Genomic DNA, 16174 nt, shown 5'->3' with positions numbered 1-16174 from the left:
AGGACTTACAGTTTTAGTGGACAGAGTCTGAGCATTGATTTCCTCTGATGAAGTCATACGAGTCTCCACAATATGAAGCTGCTTCAGACGAGTTTTCTCAAGATTGTCAATCTGAGTCTGCAGGGTCTCTGGAAGACATAGAAATTAATTAACTTAATAATAGTAACAACAACAAAATATTATATATGAAAACAGCTAACTCTATTTTTAATAATTTTAAAAAATCATGTTTTTCATTGTGCATTCCAATTAATCTCAATCAAGCTGCAGTTGGATTTTTTTGATTAAGCAAAAATAACTAAAAAACACAGCTAACTAACACAATAAAACATTACAACATAATAAAAAACATGATTTCTGAACATTTAAAAAAACGGAGTTCTCTGTTTTTGCAAATAAACTAATTTATTGTAGTGTACAAGCAAAGGCACCTATTACAGCAGGGTCAACACCGGATAACAGTGATGTGACAGAATTATAAGCCCCATCAGATCTACCTGTAAACACACATGAAAAACCCTTGACCATTTCCTTGCATTTGCCTTTACTGTGTCAAACTATATAGAAACAATAAGCTTCAGCTTATTAATAAATATCAAGGGACCAACTCAAACTCACGCTTAATAATGCAAACAATGAATGACTCTTTAGCCTTTAGCAGTCCACGAGCAGATTGCTGTGAATTCTGGGGCAGGAAGAGGAATTTCAGCACTCCTCGTTCATCACACAGGTCTATAAGCTCTGAAACATACATACACACACACACACACACACACACACACAGACAGATTTGGATGAGTAACCTTTAGGGATATTGTTTCAAACACGTGTCAAAACTGTCATATAATACGTGTTTACGGTCTCTTTGCAACATTTTTGCACGCACTGATGCATTAGGGAGAAGGACAGTGTTAATGACAGTGGTAATGAGTTCTCCATTAGTGATGGGCTGATCCCAGGTAACGTTCCTTACTACATACCCCAGATGTAATCAGACACTGCTGTAGGAGTATGTGCTAAGAGAGAGTGTGAAATATTAACGCTTGAGATCCGTGACCTCCTGCGCAGAGGTCACGCCGGGTCTGACCTGAGATCTCTAGAGCATGCAACGACCTGCCTGAGCTACTTTAAGATACCCTTAGGGGCCATTCAGATAGAACTCGTTTTTGACTGGAATTGGGGGGAAAAAAACAACACCAAGTCTTGAAATCAGTAATAAGGAGGACGCTGTGAAAAACGTGAGAGCATCGGTCAAAACATGTCAGTTTAAGCGAAAAACGCTGTAACCCACATGAAAAAAATACTATAGTCATTTATAGTAAATAGAAATACTATAGTGTTTTTGAACCATACTATAGTAAAGTACTTGAATTAATTTGTTGTGGTAATTTTATAGTTGCAGTGGTAAAACTCCTGTAATATAAACAAATTACTTTACTCAATACTGTATTAAGTTTTCTACAACTATAGGCTATATTATACTACAATACACTGTAGTAAACACTAAATACTACAGTATTTATTACAGTTTATCAGTTAACTATAGTTAATACTACAGTATGCTGTAGCATTCATTAACAAAGTGTTGTAAATACTATAATATATACAGTATAATACAATTTACCATAAATTACTTTAGTATTTTTTCATGTGTGGAACTGAAAAATGTGTTCTGTGTAAACCAGACCTTACAGTGATAAAAGTAATTTCTTTGACGTTGAATATCCAGAATTTGATTGACAGAAGCACATGGACAACACTGAATGACTGGAAGTATATCCTTAAAAGTTCTAAAGAACTAAATTTGACTGATTATGTGCTTATGATTGTCCACATATCCTCCTGATGTATGAAAAATACCCTTGAGAAAGCTGTACTTACCTGACTCAGCAAGTCCCAACCTGGTTTTTATGTATTCCATGAGGACAACGGTTGGACAGTTGGTGTTAACTAGGAACTGGTTATTATCTAAATACACAAACATCACATTGACATCAGCTTCTTGTCATTTACATAAAGAGATAAAACAGAAAAATTTGTTTAAGCACACAGATAGCACATTTTGTCAGTTACTAAGCTGTATATAAATCTAAACATAGAATGCGTATAGCCTATTGCATTGATGTTTAAGCAGTTTAATTCATTTTCAAATTAAAGACATGACTGAGATCCTTACCTCCATGTTTAATGTAAATAAACATTGCGGCAGAGAAGAACTTGACACCTCACTGGCTGCTGTTCGGTTTTTAAGATGCTGCCTGCTGTAGCCGGGATAAGAAATTAGTGACACTGCAGACAAAGAGTAACATAATCATCGAGACTGTGATGTCACAATGACATGGAATCAGATGAGGAAAAACACATTTTAAACTAGGGCAAGAAAGTACAACAGAAGTATAATATGCACAATCAAAAGTTTTATTACCTTTTCATCCATTGTTACTAAAATGAAATAGCAGTTTTATTAATCATTATGTACATACCTTACAAATGAAAGCTGTCAAGCATTTTGAAGTGAATTTTTAATGTATTTGTATCAAACTCTGTCATTATTTTTAAAGGGTTACTCAATCCCAAAATGAAAATTTTCTTATTAATCACCTTAATTTTATGTTTAGATATTTAAACTAATTAAAAAAAAGACAAAAATACAGAGAAAAATATTATAATATAATATTATCATTTAATATATTATATTTTTTGTAGTGAATGCAACATTTAATGCCATTTCTTCTCATATTTAAGACCTAATTGTGGAAGGTCGTCTTTTTAAGACCTGAAGAAACCCTGATTACATTATATTATTGCAATAAAATCATCTTTAATAACATCTGTAATATATAAATAAAACAAGTCTTAGTGAAAAACTTTTATATCTTTATGTTTAAGTCTTTATACATCTCTCACCTCTCACTTTTAGCACAACATCAAACCAGTGTAAACAGCAGAAGGACTGACAGAACACCATAAAAACAATGCCACCTGCCTTGTCTGCTGTTCCCTACATAACACAGAAACATGATGGGGAAAAAACTGTAAGAAGACAAATGAGAGCAAATCCATCCATGTCCCTCACTATGTGTTAGCAGTGTCTCACCACCGGGTCACTCCAGAGATCTAAAGCACCACAGACATCAGCAACACTTGGAAAACCATAGGCCTTGTTCTGTGAGACCTGAGACAGACTGTATGACATTCCTGTCACATTTGAGGACTTGGAGCAAAAGAGAGATAAAGATGAGACAGTTGGCAGTTTGAATGCAAAATGATCATAATATGACATCTCTTGTCTCACCTGTCTTGTGTCTTTCTGGTTGCGCACCATACAGACTACACAGTTTTTTGGGAGGGGGGAACTTCTGTTCGATTGCAGTGAAAGTGGGCCATCCTGCTTATTTCACACCACTGAGAGGTTATAGGGTGGGTTTATCTGCACTAAACAAATATATGTACAAACACAAACAAATGAGCTACTGGTTTGGAAGGAATTAATCATGTCTGATAATATACAACAGATGTATTAAATATATCTAATACAATATGGGATAATTTATCATCAGTTAGAGTCATTATTACAAAAATCATAATAGGGTAATGAGGAACTTAATGTACTCAATTATTACATGGTTATTTACCAAATAAATAATTAAGCGGACATAAAATATTGATTTGAGTTAAAATTATTTTATCATGCAAGAAGAAGGAGACTGTGGAGTGATAGAAGACATCTAGAACTACTGTAGCACAGCTGAAATCTGTTTCCTGGAATAATGGCCTGTTGGTCATATGAAAAATATTTGGCAAAAGAGTGCTATGACTAACCGATAATCAAAAACATAAAGAGAGAAATAAAATAATAAAATGAATAATTCAATGTTTGGTAAGAGTTTGGAAAAGTCTTTAAAAGAAGTCTCTCATGCACACAGGGCTTCATTTATTTGATCAGAAACAGGAAAACAATTTTATTATGAAATCCTTTTTTAATATATTTTAAAATGTAATTTATTTCTGTGATGCAAAATCTTCAGTGTCACATGATCCTTCAGTAATCATTCTAATATGCTGATTTGCTGCTCAAGAAACATTAATTATTATTATAGATGTTGATAACGGCTGTGCAGCTTAATATTTTTGTGGAAACGGTGATCAGTTTTGTCAGGATTCTTTGATAAATAGAAAGCTCACCAGAGAAAGCATTTATTTGAAATGAAAATATTTTGTATTATAGTTATTATAATAGTTCTAGTATTACATTTTTCTACTGTAACAAACAACTACAAAAAAAAAAAAAACCTGCTAATCTCAATTTTTTGAAAATGTGGTGTAGATTCACAAGCATTCTTTGACAGACAATTGAAATGTTGTAAATAAGTTTTCTTAACTTTTCTCTTGAGGGAATCAAAAGTTTTTGAAAAAGTGTGGTTTCTTTCAGTGGATACATTTGTAGAAAATTGTGTAAACCTCAGATCAGAGTTTTTGAGAGGAATTCTGCAGCCTACAGTGTAACTGTGCTCCATTATGTATTCTGGACAGTCTTGTGAGGGATTAAGTAGAAATCTTACAAAAAACAAACAAACAAACTATATGTATACTGTGTATATATACAGTATGTATACTGTATGTATGTATATATATATATATATATATATATATATATATATATATAATATATATATACATACAGTACACACACACACACACACACAGAGATGAGATCACAATTAGAGAACAACCTACAATTTGCTAAATTACAAGGTCACGGATTAGTCCTATTTGAACTTATCCTATCAGGAGTAGAAGGGCAGCTTTTTAAGCACATTTCATAGATTAATTGTATTCTGAAGCACAGTATAAAAAACTTAAATGAGATATTAGAAAAATAACTCTGATAAAAATTAGAGAACACTTACCGATAGCTCTAAGCTAATTGTGACACTGGCTGTGAAAACCCAGCTAAAGTAATTTTTTTGTGATTGGATATTTTCTAAGGTAAACACATTCTATAAAAATGTAACCTTGATATCTTTAATATTAACTGAGTAATGCAACGTCAATGATTAAAATCATGGTGAAATTAATGGTTGAAATAAAACTTTGATGCTTGTTATCTCATAATTAGATTTTGAGAGTTTAGCCTGGATTTCATAGACAGGGTCACAATTAAAAGACAAACTCTATTTAACTGGTAACATTTTTCTCATTTTCACTGAGATTGCAAGAAGGCAGGCTGCTCTAAGTGACTGAAACCCTGTGACAGGAGGTTGTCCAGATGAAGGCCAAAGGGATGACCTTTTCAGCCAGTGCACTGTCATTACAAATCTGTAATTTCTCGAATACTGCAGCTTTACAATGACAGTAATTCATTCAAGTCCCCCAAAAAAAGGCTGGCCGTCCATGTAAGACAGATGCAAGAGAAGGCAGGATATGCGGGAGGCTCTGAATGGGGAATCGGTTCAACCCTGCAGCTGGAAGTTGCTTGCCAGGGAACTGGGAAAAGACTGAAGCCCAAGTGCATATAGAAGCCAGTGAAAGGTGGAGTTTTCTACAACAGGAGTTGGGCCTCTAGTACAGACACAATTATACAGATACATGGCATAGTGAATGCAAATGTTTATCAGAACCTCCTTCAGCAACATGCAATACCTTCCCTGCAATCTGCCAATCAGCCTACAATTTTCATGCAAGACAATGCCCTTGTCACACTGCAAAGCATAGAACAAAGTTATAAAGAACAAAATTAGGTATAAAATAACATTTTTATTAACAAACACAGTAATCTGAAATTTTACAATAATAATAATAATAATAATAATAATAATAATGTTTAACTAAAGTGTATTTACTATTGTTAAATAACTTTTTTTTTTCATATTTAACACAAATAATGTGTCAAAAAAGACAGCACTGCATAATACAGATGCACCATACCATTATTATACACTTCAGTGAATTTATCTTCGAAGGTCAATTATTAGTTAGGTAAGAACCAGTTCTTCTCAAACACCCGACTCCTGAGGGTCCAATGCAGGTTTTCTCATTAAAACAGGTTCAGCCTGTGCTCAAATTCTCATCAGTAACCGTCCCGGTTCAAGAGAGAGCTCTCAAACAAGTCCAATGGCCTTATCTAAAAAGCTGGCGAAGTTCTCCGGTTGACCAGGCACGTAGGTTGTCAAAGCAGACAGATCCATATCCCTCAAAGTCTGAGGCAGAGTACTGTGATGAAGGGTTACAAAGCACATAAAGATGAACATTTGCAGTTAGCATATCAATTTAACCATAACAATAAACTTGAGCACTAACATAGTTGAGAAAATGAATGCACATAGAGCAAACCTGCAAGTGCAGTAGATAAGATGTGAATCTGCCTGCAGCTGCTTTGCGAGCTCCAGCTGGTGGTTGTCCATTAATTTATCATTGACCACAACGAGGAGAGGTTTATTTGCTCCAAGTGCTTCCAAACAGCTTCCTGCTCCTGATTAGGATAGAGCAGATATTATGATATATAATGGCCGGTTGCATAAACCTCGACTAGTCTTAAAAATTAAGACACAAGTTTTTTTTTATTCAAGATTGTTCCTAATTTTTTTAAGTCTGTTACAAAAAAGGCAGATTGGTTTACTTGTAATTTTAAAAATAACACATTACCCCTTGGGTAAATGCTGGTTGGTCAAACTAGTTTTCAAGTCTTAACATAGTGGCTAAGTTTATGCAACTGGCCTATGATCTAAAACTAAAAGTAGGTTATTATAAAGTCAACAACAAACAAAATTATGTCAGATCAGTGTTTTTTAATCTTTAAGATGCCATGATGGATCCCAAATATTATTATGCGAGGGACCCTCCCATTCTAAAATTTAAAATGCATCTATATATTTCCAAGTATAAAGACCCAATATATACTGTAAAAAAAATTATATTATAATATTCTAAATATGTGTATATATTATTAAATATTTAGTATCCCCCAGGAAACTATAGTACCGCACTGTTAGATGTATTATTTAATTTATTTAAAAATATAAAAAATTACTCAAATATTAAACATATCATGTGTCTCCATAGTACTACCTTGCAGCCACCAACTGGTGAGAATTTTTTTACAGACACAATTATTGCATATATCACACATTTTAAAGTGGAAACATAAATATTTGATTATCTTATATTTATATTTCGTCAGTATATGAACTACTGATCTGTTATCTGATGATCTTTTCCTTAATCTGCCTCCATCAAAAACAATCAAATTCATTTATGATTAGTGTTTTTATGGAAAGCCGTTTTAACATTTAATCTATAAGCCATACTAGTGCTTATTTATTAGATACTGTTTTCATTGTGTTTTCATGATAACCAATTAGCAAGATAGGCTGACATACAAAGCCAGTTAGCCCTACTTAACAATCAAATTAATTCAGCATATTAATGTATTGTATTATCATGTGGAATCTGATTGGTACTAGTACTTATTTATTAGACACTAGTATCTTTTGTTATTACTACTAGTAACAATTCTTATCTTACTAGACAGATCTGCTTTTTTACTCGTCTTAAGTTATGACTAGTCCAAATGGCTACAGTAGAGTTCAATTAAAAAAAATTACTAGTAAAATAAAAAAATCTTACTAGTAACATTATGAATAAGTACTAGCATGTGTACTAGTGTGTACTAGTATCTATTGAATAAGTACTAGTATCTATTTAACAGGTACTAGTATCTAATGAATAAGCAATAGTACCTAATAAATTTCTAATAAATAAGCAATAGTACCTAATGAATAAGTACTAGTATCTAAAAAAAAGTACTAATATCTAATGGATCAGTACTAGTATCTAATAATAAGTACTAGTATCTAATGAATAAGCAATAGTACCTAATAAATTTCTAATAAATAAGCAATAGTACCTAATAAATTTCTAATAAATAAGCAATAGTACCTAATGAATAAGTACTAGTATCTAAAAAAAAGTACTAATATCTAATGGATCAGTACTAGTATCTAATAATAAGTACTAGTATCTAATGAATAAGTACTAGTGTATATTTAATAAGTACTAGTATCTAATGAATGAGTACTAGTATCTAAAAAATACGTACTAGTACCTAACGAATAACTAATAGTACATAAAAATTAAGTACTAGTCACTAGTGGAATACGTACTAGTCAAAACTGAATAGTTGATATCTCAATGATGGATCCCCATAGAAGTCAATGGCAAAAATTTAAATTTTGGTTACTAGTAACTATATAATAATTACTAGTCACTAAAATAATACTAGTATCTAATGAATAAATACTAGTATCTAATGAATGAATACAAGGGAAAAGTCATAGTTAATAGTGAATAAGTGTTCCCTATTCTAAAGTGTTACCCTACTAGTAACATTAAAGCCCCTTTCACACTGCACGTTTGACCCGTAAAATTGCCGGAACATTGCAGGAATACCTTCTGTGTGAACGCAAACATGTCCTGGGATTGATCCCGGGTTGGGGACCTAGTAACATTGCCGGGGTCAGTCCCGGAACGAGCTCTGTGTGAACAAAAGCCAGAACCAATGCCGTGTCGTAATGATGACGCATGTTATCTTGCGTCTCTTTTACCTGGTGTTTTGATGGCAGATCAATGTTCGCGACGAAAAAAATAGGTGCAAACTGTAATGAAGCGGAGGTCAAGTAGTTCCACACTATCCGTGCTGAAGCTGAGATCTTTCACCAGCTTAAAGGAAAGTTAAGGTGTCTAGTGTTTTCGACTCGTGCATTACACGTCACATCCTGATGTCACGCGTCATTACGGGACCTTTACGGGTTGTGTGTGAACACACCCACATATTCCAGGAAATCACTGGCAGTGTGAAAGGGGCAAAATCTAGCGACCAGGGAACAATTGCGTGTGTTGTGAAGAATTATGTAACCCTGCTAGATTATTACCCCCCTAGTATTGGTAGGTTTAGGAGTAGGTTTGGGGGAGGGGTTAGGATTAGAGGTGGGGTTGGGATTAGGCAATCAAGTAGCGATTTGAACGAGGGGGGTAATAATTTGGCAGGGGGTCAAAATTGGGCACAACACCGGGACACATTATCCGTGTATTTTCCTGAATCGCAGTGTGAAAGGGGCTTAAATTAGATATTAGTGCGGTTTATAGATTAAATGTCAAAACAGCTTGCCATAGTGCATTTAGTGTAGTGTTTGGTCCAAAGTTAGCTCTAACCCACCAGCATGACTGATGACCAGATCTGAGTGTCTCATGTCCTCGGCGATTGAGTCTTTGAAACGAAACACTTGAAGTGTCAGTCCTGGACAGCTGTCTGGATCAGGAACAACTGAGCCTCTGCCAACCTGAAGCACCACGTCTGTGTAGCCACGGTCGATTAATGCCTTCATTCAGAAACATGGAAACGGTCATTAAAGTGAGCCAGGATATATTTAAAACCTCACGGCTTGTTGCTTATTAAACTAGCTCACAAATGCCGACAAGTATTTGAGACATTCAGCTTACGTTTCCTTTGCAGTTCTCACGATTGATGACATTCTTACCTTCACGCATTCATCTGAAGTCACAGCGCCAATCAGATCATCAAAACTCGTCGTCCCGACAGTTACGAATACAGTTTTCATTATATCAGAGTGACAGTCTTTAGTAAATGTTACAGAAAACAGACGTGAACAAAAAAGAAAAAAGAAACAGTGAAGAAAATATAAACACGAAGGGTCTCTTAACACTTCGTACTTCAAAATAAAAGTCCTGCGGGCCTACTAGAGTCCTACTGGTCATGTGTATGATTTTAACAGAATATAGTGGTGTATCAAAGTATTTACTATAAGCCTTGTCAATGGTGGGATTTATCTCTAAAGTTATATTTTTTTGCTCTCCTTCCTCTTCTTCTTTTTCCTTTTTTTTTTTTTTTTGGAGTTTGGCAAAAAAAAAAAAATAATAATAATAAATATTTAAATCTACGTGACCCATTCCTACACATATATTACAGTAAACATTGCACTTTTTAGAAAAATATGAAAATCATATTCTATTATAAAAAAAAATCTAAATTATTGTAGGTGGACATGGGGAGAATTATGTGTTCACTTTAAATATAATTTTCATAGAATTATGTCCTTAAACTAAGTCATATAAAAGCTCAAACTGTACTGCACAACTCCAATGACCAACTTAATTATTGGAGCCTTTCATATTAAAAACCATTTCAGCATCCTTTAGGTTCACAGTCAGGTGTCCTCGGAAAATTTCCAAGCAGGTGGCAAGATGACTTAAAATTATTTAAATAAATATAATTATCATTAAACTGTATAATTACGTTAAAAATAACGAAAAACATAATATTTACAGTAAATAAATGTAATTATTTCCCCCTTAGTAGTTTTGAACATACAGTTCTTGACATTTCTGGAATCACAAAATAATTGGGGTGTGGGACTCTTTGGGTCAAAAATAGCTTTAAATCTTTTTTTTTTTTGCAGTTAATTACAGCTTCAAATGTTCATAAATGTCCTTTGCACACCTGAATTTGGACCCCTAAACGTCTTTTTTCTTCTTCTTTTAATAACTATAAATAAAAGAAATCAGTGGCAGACTGGAAAGTGAACTCTGGCTGGGTGACCTATGGGCATTCAGAGACTCCAGAAGCCACACTCATGATCACAAGCCTTTAGACACAGAACTCACAGCCACAGCGATCTGATCAAGTGCTGCAGATGGTCATCTTTCCAGCAGGTTTTCCCATTTCCACACAGAATGTTGCAGCTGTTATACTAGTCATTTTGTTCTTGCCCAGCTTCTAGACCACAGGCGGGCAAAAGGATGAAGCTTGGTTGTTTAAACATTGTTAACAAAGTCCTGAACTTCAGAGTCACATGCACAAAACATTATGTATTTATGGCATAAGCTCTATCCAGCCTCTTCATCTACTTAACTCTGCGAGCAAACAGACTCTTTCTTCAGGCTCATCCCGAGTATTATATTCCTGAACTTCAGACATTGGTGATTTTTTTTGATGGATTTTTTATAGACAAGTTTATGTTTGATTGCCAAAAGCCTATTTTGATTTATTGCATGCATTGATTTCAATTTCTTAATTTAGTTGTTTTGGTTTAAATGTTACAAAAATGTCAATGACAACCAACTTTGGCATTTGTACATTTTATGTGCTTACAGTGTTAAATAGTCAGCAGTCCATTCAGCACAGCATTGTGGATGTTTCTTTTGGCTTTTAAGTTTCTGTTGAAGCAGTGGTTGGAAACGTGCCCAAAACATATTGTAACTTCATGGGCACAAATGATATGCAAGAGACATCTTAGAAACGAAATTAAAATACAAGAAAAGAAAGAACTGACTCAACAGGGGTTTCAGACTATAATCATTTAAGGCATCATCAATGCTGTACTTCAGAAACAATGCATACTGTAGTCACAAAAAGCCAAAAGAATATAAAAATGCAATATTTATCTATCTCGGTAATTAAAGACTTTAATAAATAGAGTCCTAGGAGAGAAAGCATACATACCAGTAGTTTAAAAAAAATCCAAATGGGGGAGAAACGTTAGATATTGAGGTCTCAAACCTGCATAATGGCTGTTACAACTTAGATATCAAACTTAATATGTTAAAAGAAAAAACAGGGAACATTTACAACGGAGCATCTCCAGGGGTATTATAGCCCTGAGCTGACCTGCTCATCATAACCCTATATAAGAAAAATAGCTATTAATAGCCCTGTCACAGATATCCCCATTTCCCAAAAGTTTTCTGTGCTCCAATTCGCAGAATTTGACTTGTTTCCAGTAACCAAAACATAACTTGAAGATATTGTATATGTGCTCTACAATCCAGACCCGGTGGATTTGAGTTTTGAAGACCCTGCGATGATTTATTTCTGGACAGCAAAACCAAGCCTTGGCCAGATGTCTTAAGTGTCAGAGTTCAAGGGGCTCAGTGGCACAGGTGTGGCTCAGAGGGTCGTACGATCAGAGATTGGTTCAAGAGAGCGTCCATCTGGATCACGTGTCTAAGAAAGACAGAAATGACAAATGTGCTGTAGTCACAAAAAAACCCATATCCAAGAGTGGGCGCGGCCATCTGTGACTAATGTGCTTGGGCGTTACCTTAGCTGTATAAAACACTTTGTTATTCTGCTTGATATTGCAAACTGGTATTTCTTATTATTTTAAATTCTTGTCATCATTCTTAAAGGGACAGTTCACTCCAAAAAAAATAAATAAATAAAAATAACTAAATAAAATTGACAATTTATTCACTCTTAAGTTGTTTGAAACCTGTATGAGTTTATTTCTCCTGTTGAAAACAAAAGACGATATTTTGAAGAATTTTGGCAGCCAAACAGTTGCTGGTAGCCATTGACTTCCATTGTATGAAAAAACAAACAAACAATGGAAATCAATGGCAACCAGCAACTGTATGTTTACCAACATTCTTCAAAATATCCCTTTAATACACAGGTTTGTAGCACAAATATTTTTACCATTTATTGCACTTTATTATTCTATATTTATTTATCCATCGTGGCTAATGAACAGGAATTTAAGCACATTTACAAAAAAATAGCTTACTTCTGCGTTGAAAACGAAGGTGGATAAGATGATATCTATAGCATTATAAGATACTAGGCATGGTCTTCGGAATTTAACTTCCAAATAAATGAACCTGTTTGATGTAAGATGATCTGTTTGACTTAGAACATCTTACATAAGCAAAACGTTTGAATAAGACTATAAAAAATTGTTTACATAAAGACACCATTAAAATGGCACATCTGGGTCATCCTAAAATTCTCCAGAAGACCATTTCCTGTTTTGCGACATCACTTTCCATTCAGGATGTTCGGTTTTCCTCTTTATTCACAAAGATTGTCCCTGTTCTCATGTGCCTGACTGCTAGTCCAGACAGCACAGTCTTTTCATGCTTCACCTCATTGGTATTGGGACTAAGCAGTTTTATTCTTCATGCCACATTCTTGGTGCGATCCAATGATAACAGAGCTGTCAGCCTAGAGAGCTGCTATCCTCAATTGTATTTATATCTATATATATCTATATATATCTATATATATATATATAGATGAGAAACTTATCTCCCATATATATATATATATATATATATATATATATATATATATATATATATATATATATATATATATATATATATATAGATAGATAGATAGATATAATATATATATATATATATAGATAGATATATATAGAGAGAGATGGATTTTTGTATATAGTTAGATAGATGGTTAGGTTGGTGGATTGTTGGATTGATGGTGAGTGTGAAGTGTAGTGACATGTGAATACACTAGAAAGTCTGAATGTTAGTTTGCTTTTTTTCCTCATGTTTTTGCACTTTCATACCTGGACAAGGTAAGGCCAGGACGCTCATTGCACAATGCAGGCGGTGCAGCACTGCTCTTGCTTCTCGGGCAAAGAGGTGTAGTTCATCTGCCTCACAATCTCAGCGAACAGCTCATCAACCATGCTCTTGCTCTTGGCTGAGGTCTCTATGAAGGGGCAGCCCCACTCTTGTGCGAGGGCACGTCCGTCAGAGCCCGCCACCTCCCGCTCGGACTCCAGGTCCACCTTATTCCCCACCAAGATCAGAGGCACCTTCTCGAAGCGCTTCACACGAACGATCTGGTCCCGCATGGGTCTGATGTCCTGCGGAGCAGAGAGAGAAGGTAATGTATATTACATAAGAAAGTTAAAACTAAGGGCTCCAAATAAGTCAGTTTATGGTGAAATTAACAGTCTTAAAGTTGCAATGAAATGGAAGTGGGGACAGATCTTTTCTTCTGTATTGTGACGTGCATCCAAATGAAACGAATTAATGAAAAAGACAAAATGTTGGGCGTGGCCTCGGTTCTGTGCTTTGATTTTGATTGGATTTTGAGAGACACAAGTGAAGGCAAAGGAGCTTGTAGGGGTGGGTTTAAGTGGACTTAATGATGGGATTGATTAAACCATTTTTATAAATGAAACATGCACAGATGAAATGTTCACAATAAGATCAATACCATGCATTTAGAATATAGTTTTTTTTCTGCACTATATCTGGCTTCAAATAGAAGGCTTGTTAATAATAATCTTATTTTTGTATTTCTTTTGTGTAATAGGATCCCTTCCAGTGCTGTTGTTCCTTATATCATGATTTACTTTTTCTGAGTTCTGTTTTTTTTTTTGAATAAAATGCTTTTCTTGTACAAGTAATACAAAATGTTATGTACACTTGTGTTATGAGAAAGAGTTGCATAATAAAAGTAAAAAAAAAAAAAAAACACATGATGAAAAAAGTGGGTGTGTGAGATCATTTAAATATAAGAGGTTTCAACCTGTTGCATGTATGCCATGAACTACTTTTAAAAGAGACATATTTTTGATTTCCTTTCATTTACAGTTTACCAGAGATGGCTAAGGTTTGGAGCTCTCCTAAATCACAGGAGTTTCCTTGCTAGAGTGATTTTCTGACTTCAGTTGTGGTAATTTGGTAACAGTGGTAAGGATGTCCTAATCTAAAAACCTCAAAAGTCCATTAGTTGTACTAGCTGAGCCAGACATGAGATGCAATACTCACTTGAAACGACTGCTGATTGACGAGACTGTAGACTAGAATGAAGCCTTGGCCGTTTTTGATGTACAGATCTCGCATGGACGACGCGAACTGCTCGGTCCCAGCTGTGTCCAGGATCTCCAGCACCGAGGGGGACGAATCCACCTCGATTTCCTTCCTGTAGAAGTCCTCGATGGTCGGGTCATATTTCTCTATGAATGTCCCGGTCACAAACTGGACCGTGAGTGCGGACTTTGCCCACACGCCGCCGCTGCCCAGCACAACCACCTTATACTCCTTCATTTGGTCTGGTCCAGGATTAAACTACAGCTAACTTTATGAGCTCAGCAACGGCCATAAAAAAATTAAAATACCACAGCACTTCTTATCGAGGAGCTTTATGACCAAAACAACAACGCGGGAGCACTTGTATCGGGTTCGAGCGAATCAAAGCCCACAGATTCAACAGAGGACGAGAGTGTTTTCTCTGGGTGGATGTCTAGCTAAATCCACAACGCCCCTCCGTCTGCGCTCTATCGCCATTGGGATGCGTTCATCCGAGAGTTTGTTAGCCACAGAGGCGATGTAAAACACATGTATTGTGTGCAGTCGTGTCCATGTTTGGCGTTCGTGTGAATGAAGCGCTACATGACTAGCGTTAGCTGGCTAGTGCTTCTCAAAGAGAGCGAGGCTGCACTCACATAAAAACGGCCCTTTTTGCTTTAATACCGCTTCTGAGCGACGAATATAATCACCGGGGTTTAGTTTTTTTTTTGCTCTGAGATCCTTAACGCCTCGGAATCCTGTCTTTCCTTCCCTTCTTTTGCCTCTTTTCCCCGGCCCGCCTCTGCATATCGGCCCCAGACAGCAGCAGCAGCAGCGAGCGGAACTCTTCTCTCACGCTAGCGTGAACAACGAACTGTTCGGCCGAGTCGAATCTCTTCAGTGAATCGGTTGAATTGATTCACAGATTACACAGATTCACAAGGATTTGATCGGCTTTGAGTTAATAGCCAATTAGCAGAAATGTTACAAAAACCGTTAAGGAAAAATGTTTACGACTATACTGTACTGCGGTTTTATCAGCACGTAGTTGGTTATGATAAATGACTAATTTAGAACGTTTTCCAAAAATATAATTTTAGTACTGATTAATGTAAACTATAATGCACATTTATCTTTTACATGACTTTGTTTCATACACTGAATAACGAACGGCACACATGAAATAGCCTACTCCTATTAGAAAACCTTTTTTGGTTGTTTTCAGGCCGTTATGACGCAATTACGCGCTAACACCAACGGATAGGTTTTTGAACCGGTTCTTTTGAAATGAATTGTTCGAAAGAACCGATTCGCGGAAATGAGGCGGCCCCTCCGAGGAGCTCCTCTTTTTCTCACACGCCTCAAACTGACCAATAAACATCCGCCGGAAATCATATCACTCTAACAAAAATGTGAGTTAGAGGATAGCAATTTTAAAAGAATTTAAATTAGTTTCATTTTTGTGAATCATTCCACTGTCATCTTCAGGGAAATTAGTGGCAAAAACTTTAAATTAGTATATACAGTATGTTCGTTAAAGCTGGAATCTAAT

General features: G+C 35.4%; 3 protein-coding genes across 3 annotated transcripts in view; all 3 read right to left on the bottom strand.

Moving 5' to 3' along the window:
- cb14hxorf65 (chromosome B14 CXorf65 homolog) overlaps window positions 1-2278 on the bottom strand; it is a 2793-nt gene extending 515 nt beyond the window's left edge. The window contains exons 1-5 of the mRNA XM_042737695.1: window positions 2177-2278; window positions 1882-1968; window positions 619-741; window positions 432-497; window positions 10-128 (exon numbers count right to left, since the gene is read on the bottom strand). Coding sequence (XP_042593629.1) covers window positions 10-128; window positions 432-497; window positions 619-741; window positions 1882-1968; window positions 2177-2201 — 420 coding nt within the window. The 5' untranslated portion in view covers window positions 2202-2278. The remainder of the gene's footprint in view (window positions 1-9; window positions 129-431; window positions 498-618; window positions 742-1881; window positions 1969-2176) is intronic.
- A 3599-nt stretch (window positions 2279-5877) lies between these two features.
- zgc:92907 (uncharacterized protein LOC436733 homolog) lies at window positions 5878-9736 on the bottom strand. The gene is made up of 4 exons (XM_019094253.2): window positions 9537-9736; window positions 9215-9377; window positions 6334-6472; window positions 5878-6213 (listed from the first exon to the last, which is right to left on the bottom strand). The coding sequence occupies exons 1-4, from the start codon at window positions 9615-9617 to the stop codon at window positions 6102-6104; spliced, it is 495 nt and encodes a 164-aa protein (XP_018949798.1). The 5' UTR covers window positions 9618-9736; the 3' UTR covers window positions 5878-6101.
- Window positions 9737-11358: 1622 nt separating this feature from the next.
- On the bottom strand, window positions 11359-15585 carry LOC109079072 (ras-related protein Rap-2c-like). The gene is made up of 3 exons (XM_019094249.2): window positions 14602-15585; window positions 13386-13688; window positions 11359-12019 (listed from the first exon to the last, which is right to left on the bottom strand). Exons 1-2 carry the CDS (start codon window positions 14878-14880, stop codon window positions 13410-13412), a joined length of 558 nt encoding a protein of 185 aa, XP_018949794.2. The 5' UTR covers window positions 14881-15585; the 3' UTR covers window positions 11359-12019; window positions 13386-13409.
- Between the last annotated feature and the right edge of the window lie 589 nt (window positions 15586-16174).

Source organism: Cyprinus carpio, chromosome B14, assembly GCF_018340385.1.
Source record: "Cyprinus carpio isolate SPL01 chromosome B14, ASM1834038v1, whole genome shotgun sequence".
NCBI classification, from domain to species: domain Eukaryota; kingdom Metazoa; phylum Chordata; class Actinopteri; order Cypriniformes; family Cyprinidae; genus Cyprinus; species Cyprinus carpio.
This window is presented reverse-complemented; position numbering and strand designations above follow the sequence as displayed.

What these genes read in the sequence shown, in the direction of transcription:
- LOC109079072 (XM_019094249.2), bottom strand. Translation starts at nt 14,880, where the DNA reads ATGAAGGAGTATAAGGTGGTTGTGCTGGGCAGCGGCGGCGTGTGGGCA. An exon ending in TCAATCAGCAGTCGTTTCAA is followed by an intron (nt 13,689 to 14,601) that starts GTGAGTATTGCA and finishes TCTGCTCCGCAG; the next exon opens with GACATCAGACCCATGCGGGA.
- zgc:92907 (XM_019094253.2), bottom strand. Translation starts at nt 9,617, where the DNA reads ATGAAAACTGTATTCGTAACTGTCGGGACGACGAGTTTTGATGATCTG. An exon ending in TCTGGTCATCAGTCATGCTG is followed by an intron (nt 6,473 to 9,214) that starts GTGGGTTAGAGC and finishes TATCCTAATCAG; the next exon opens with GAGCAGGAAGCTGTTTGGAA. An exon ending in CTTATCTACTGCACTTGCAG is followed by an intron (nt 6,214 to 6,333) that starts GTTTGCTCTATG and finishes CCTTCATCACAG; the next exon opens with TACTCTGCCTCAGACTTTGA.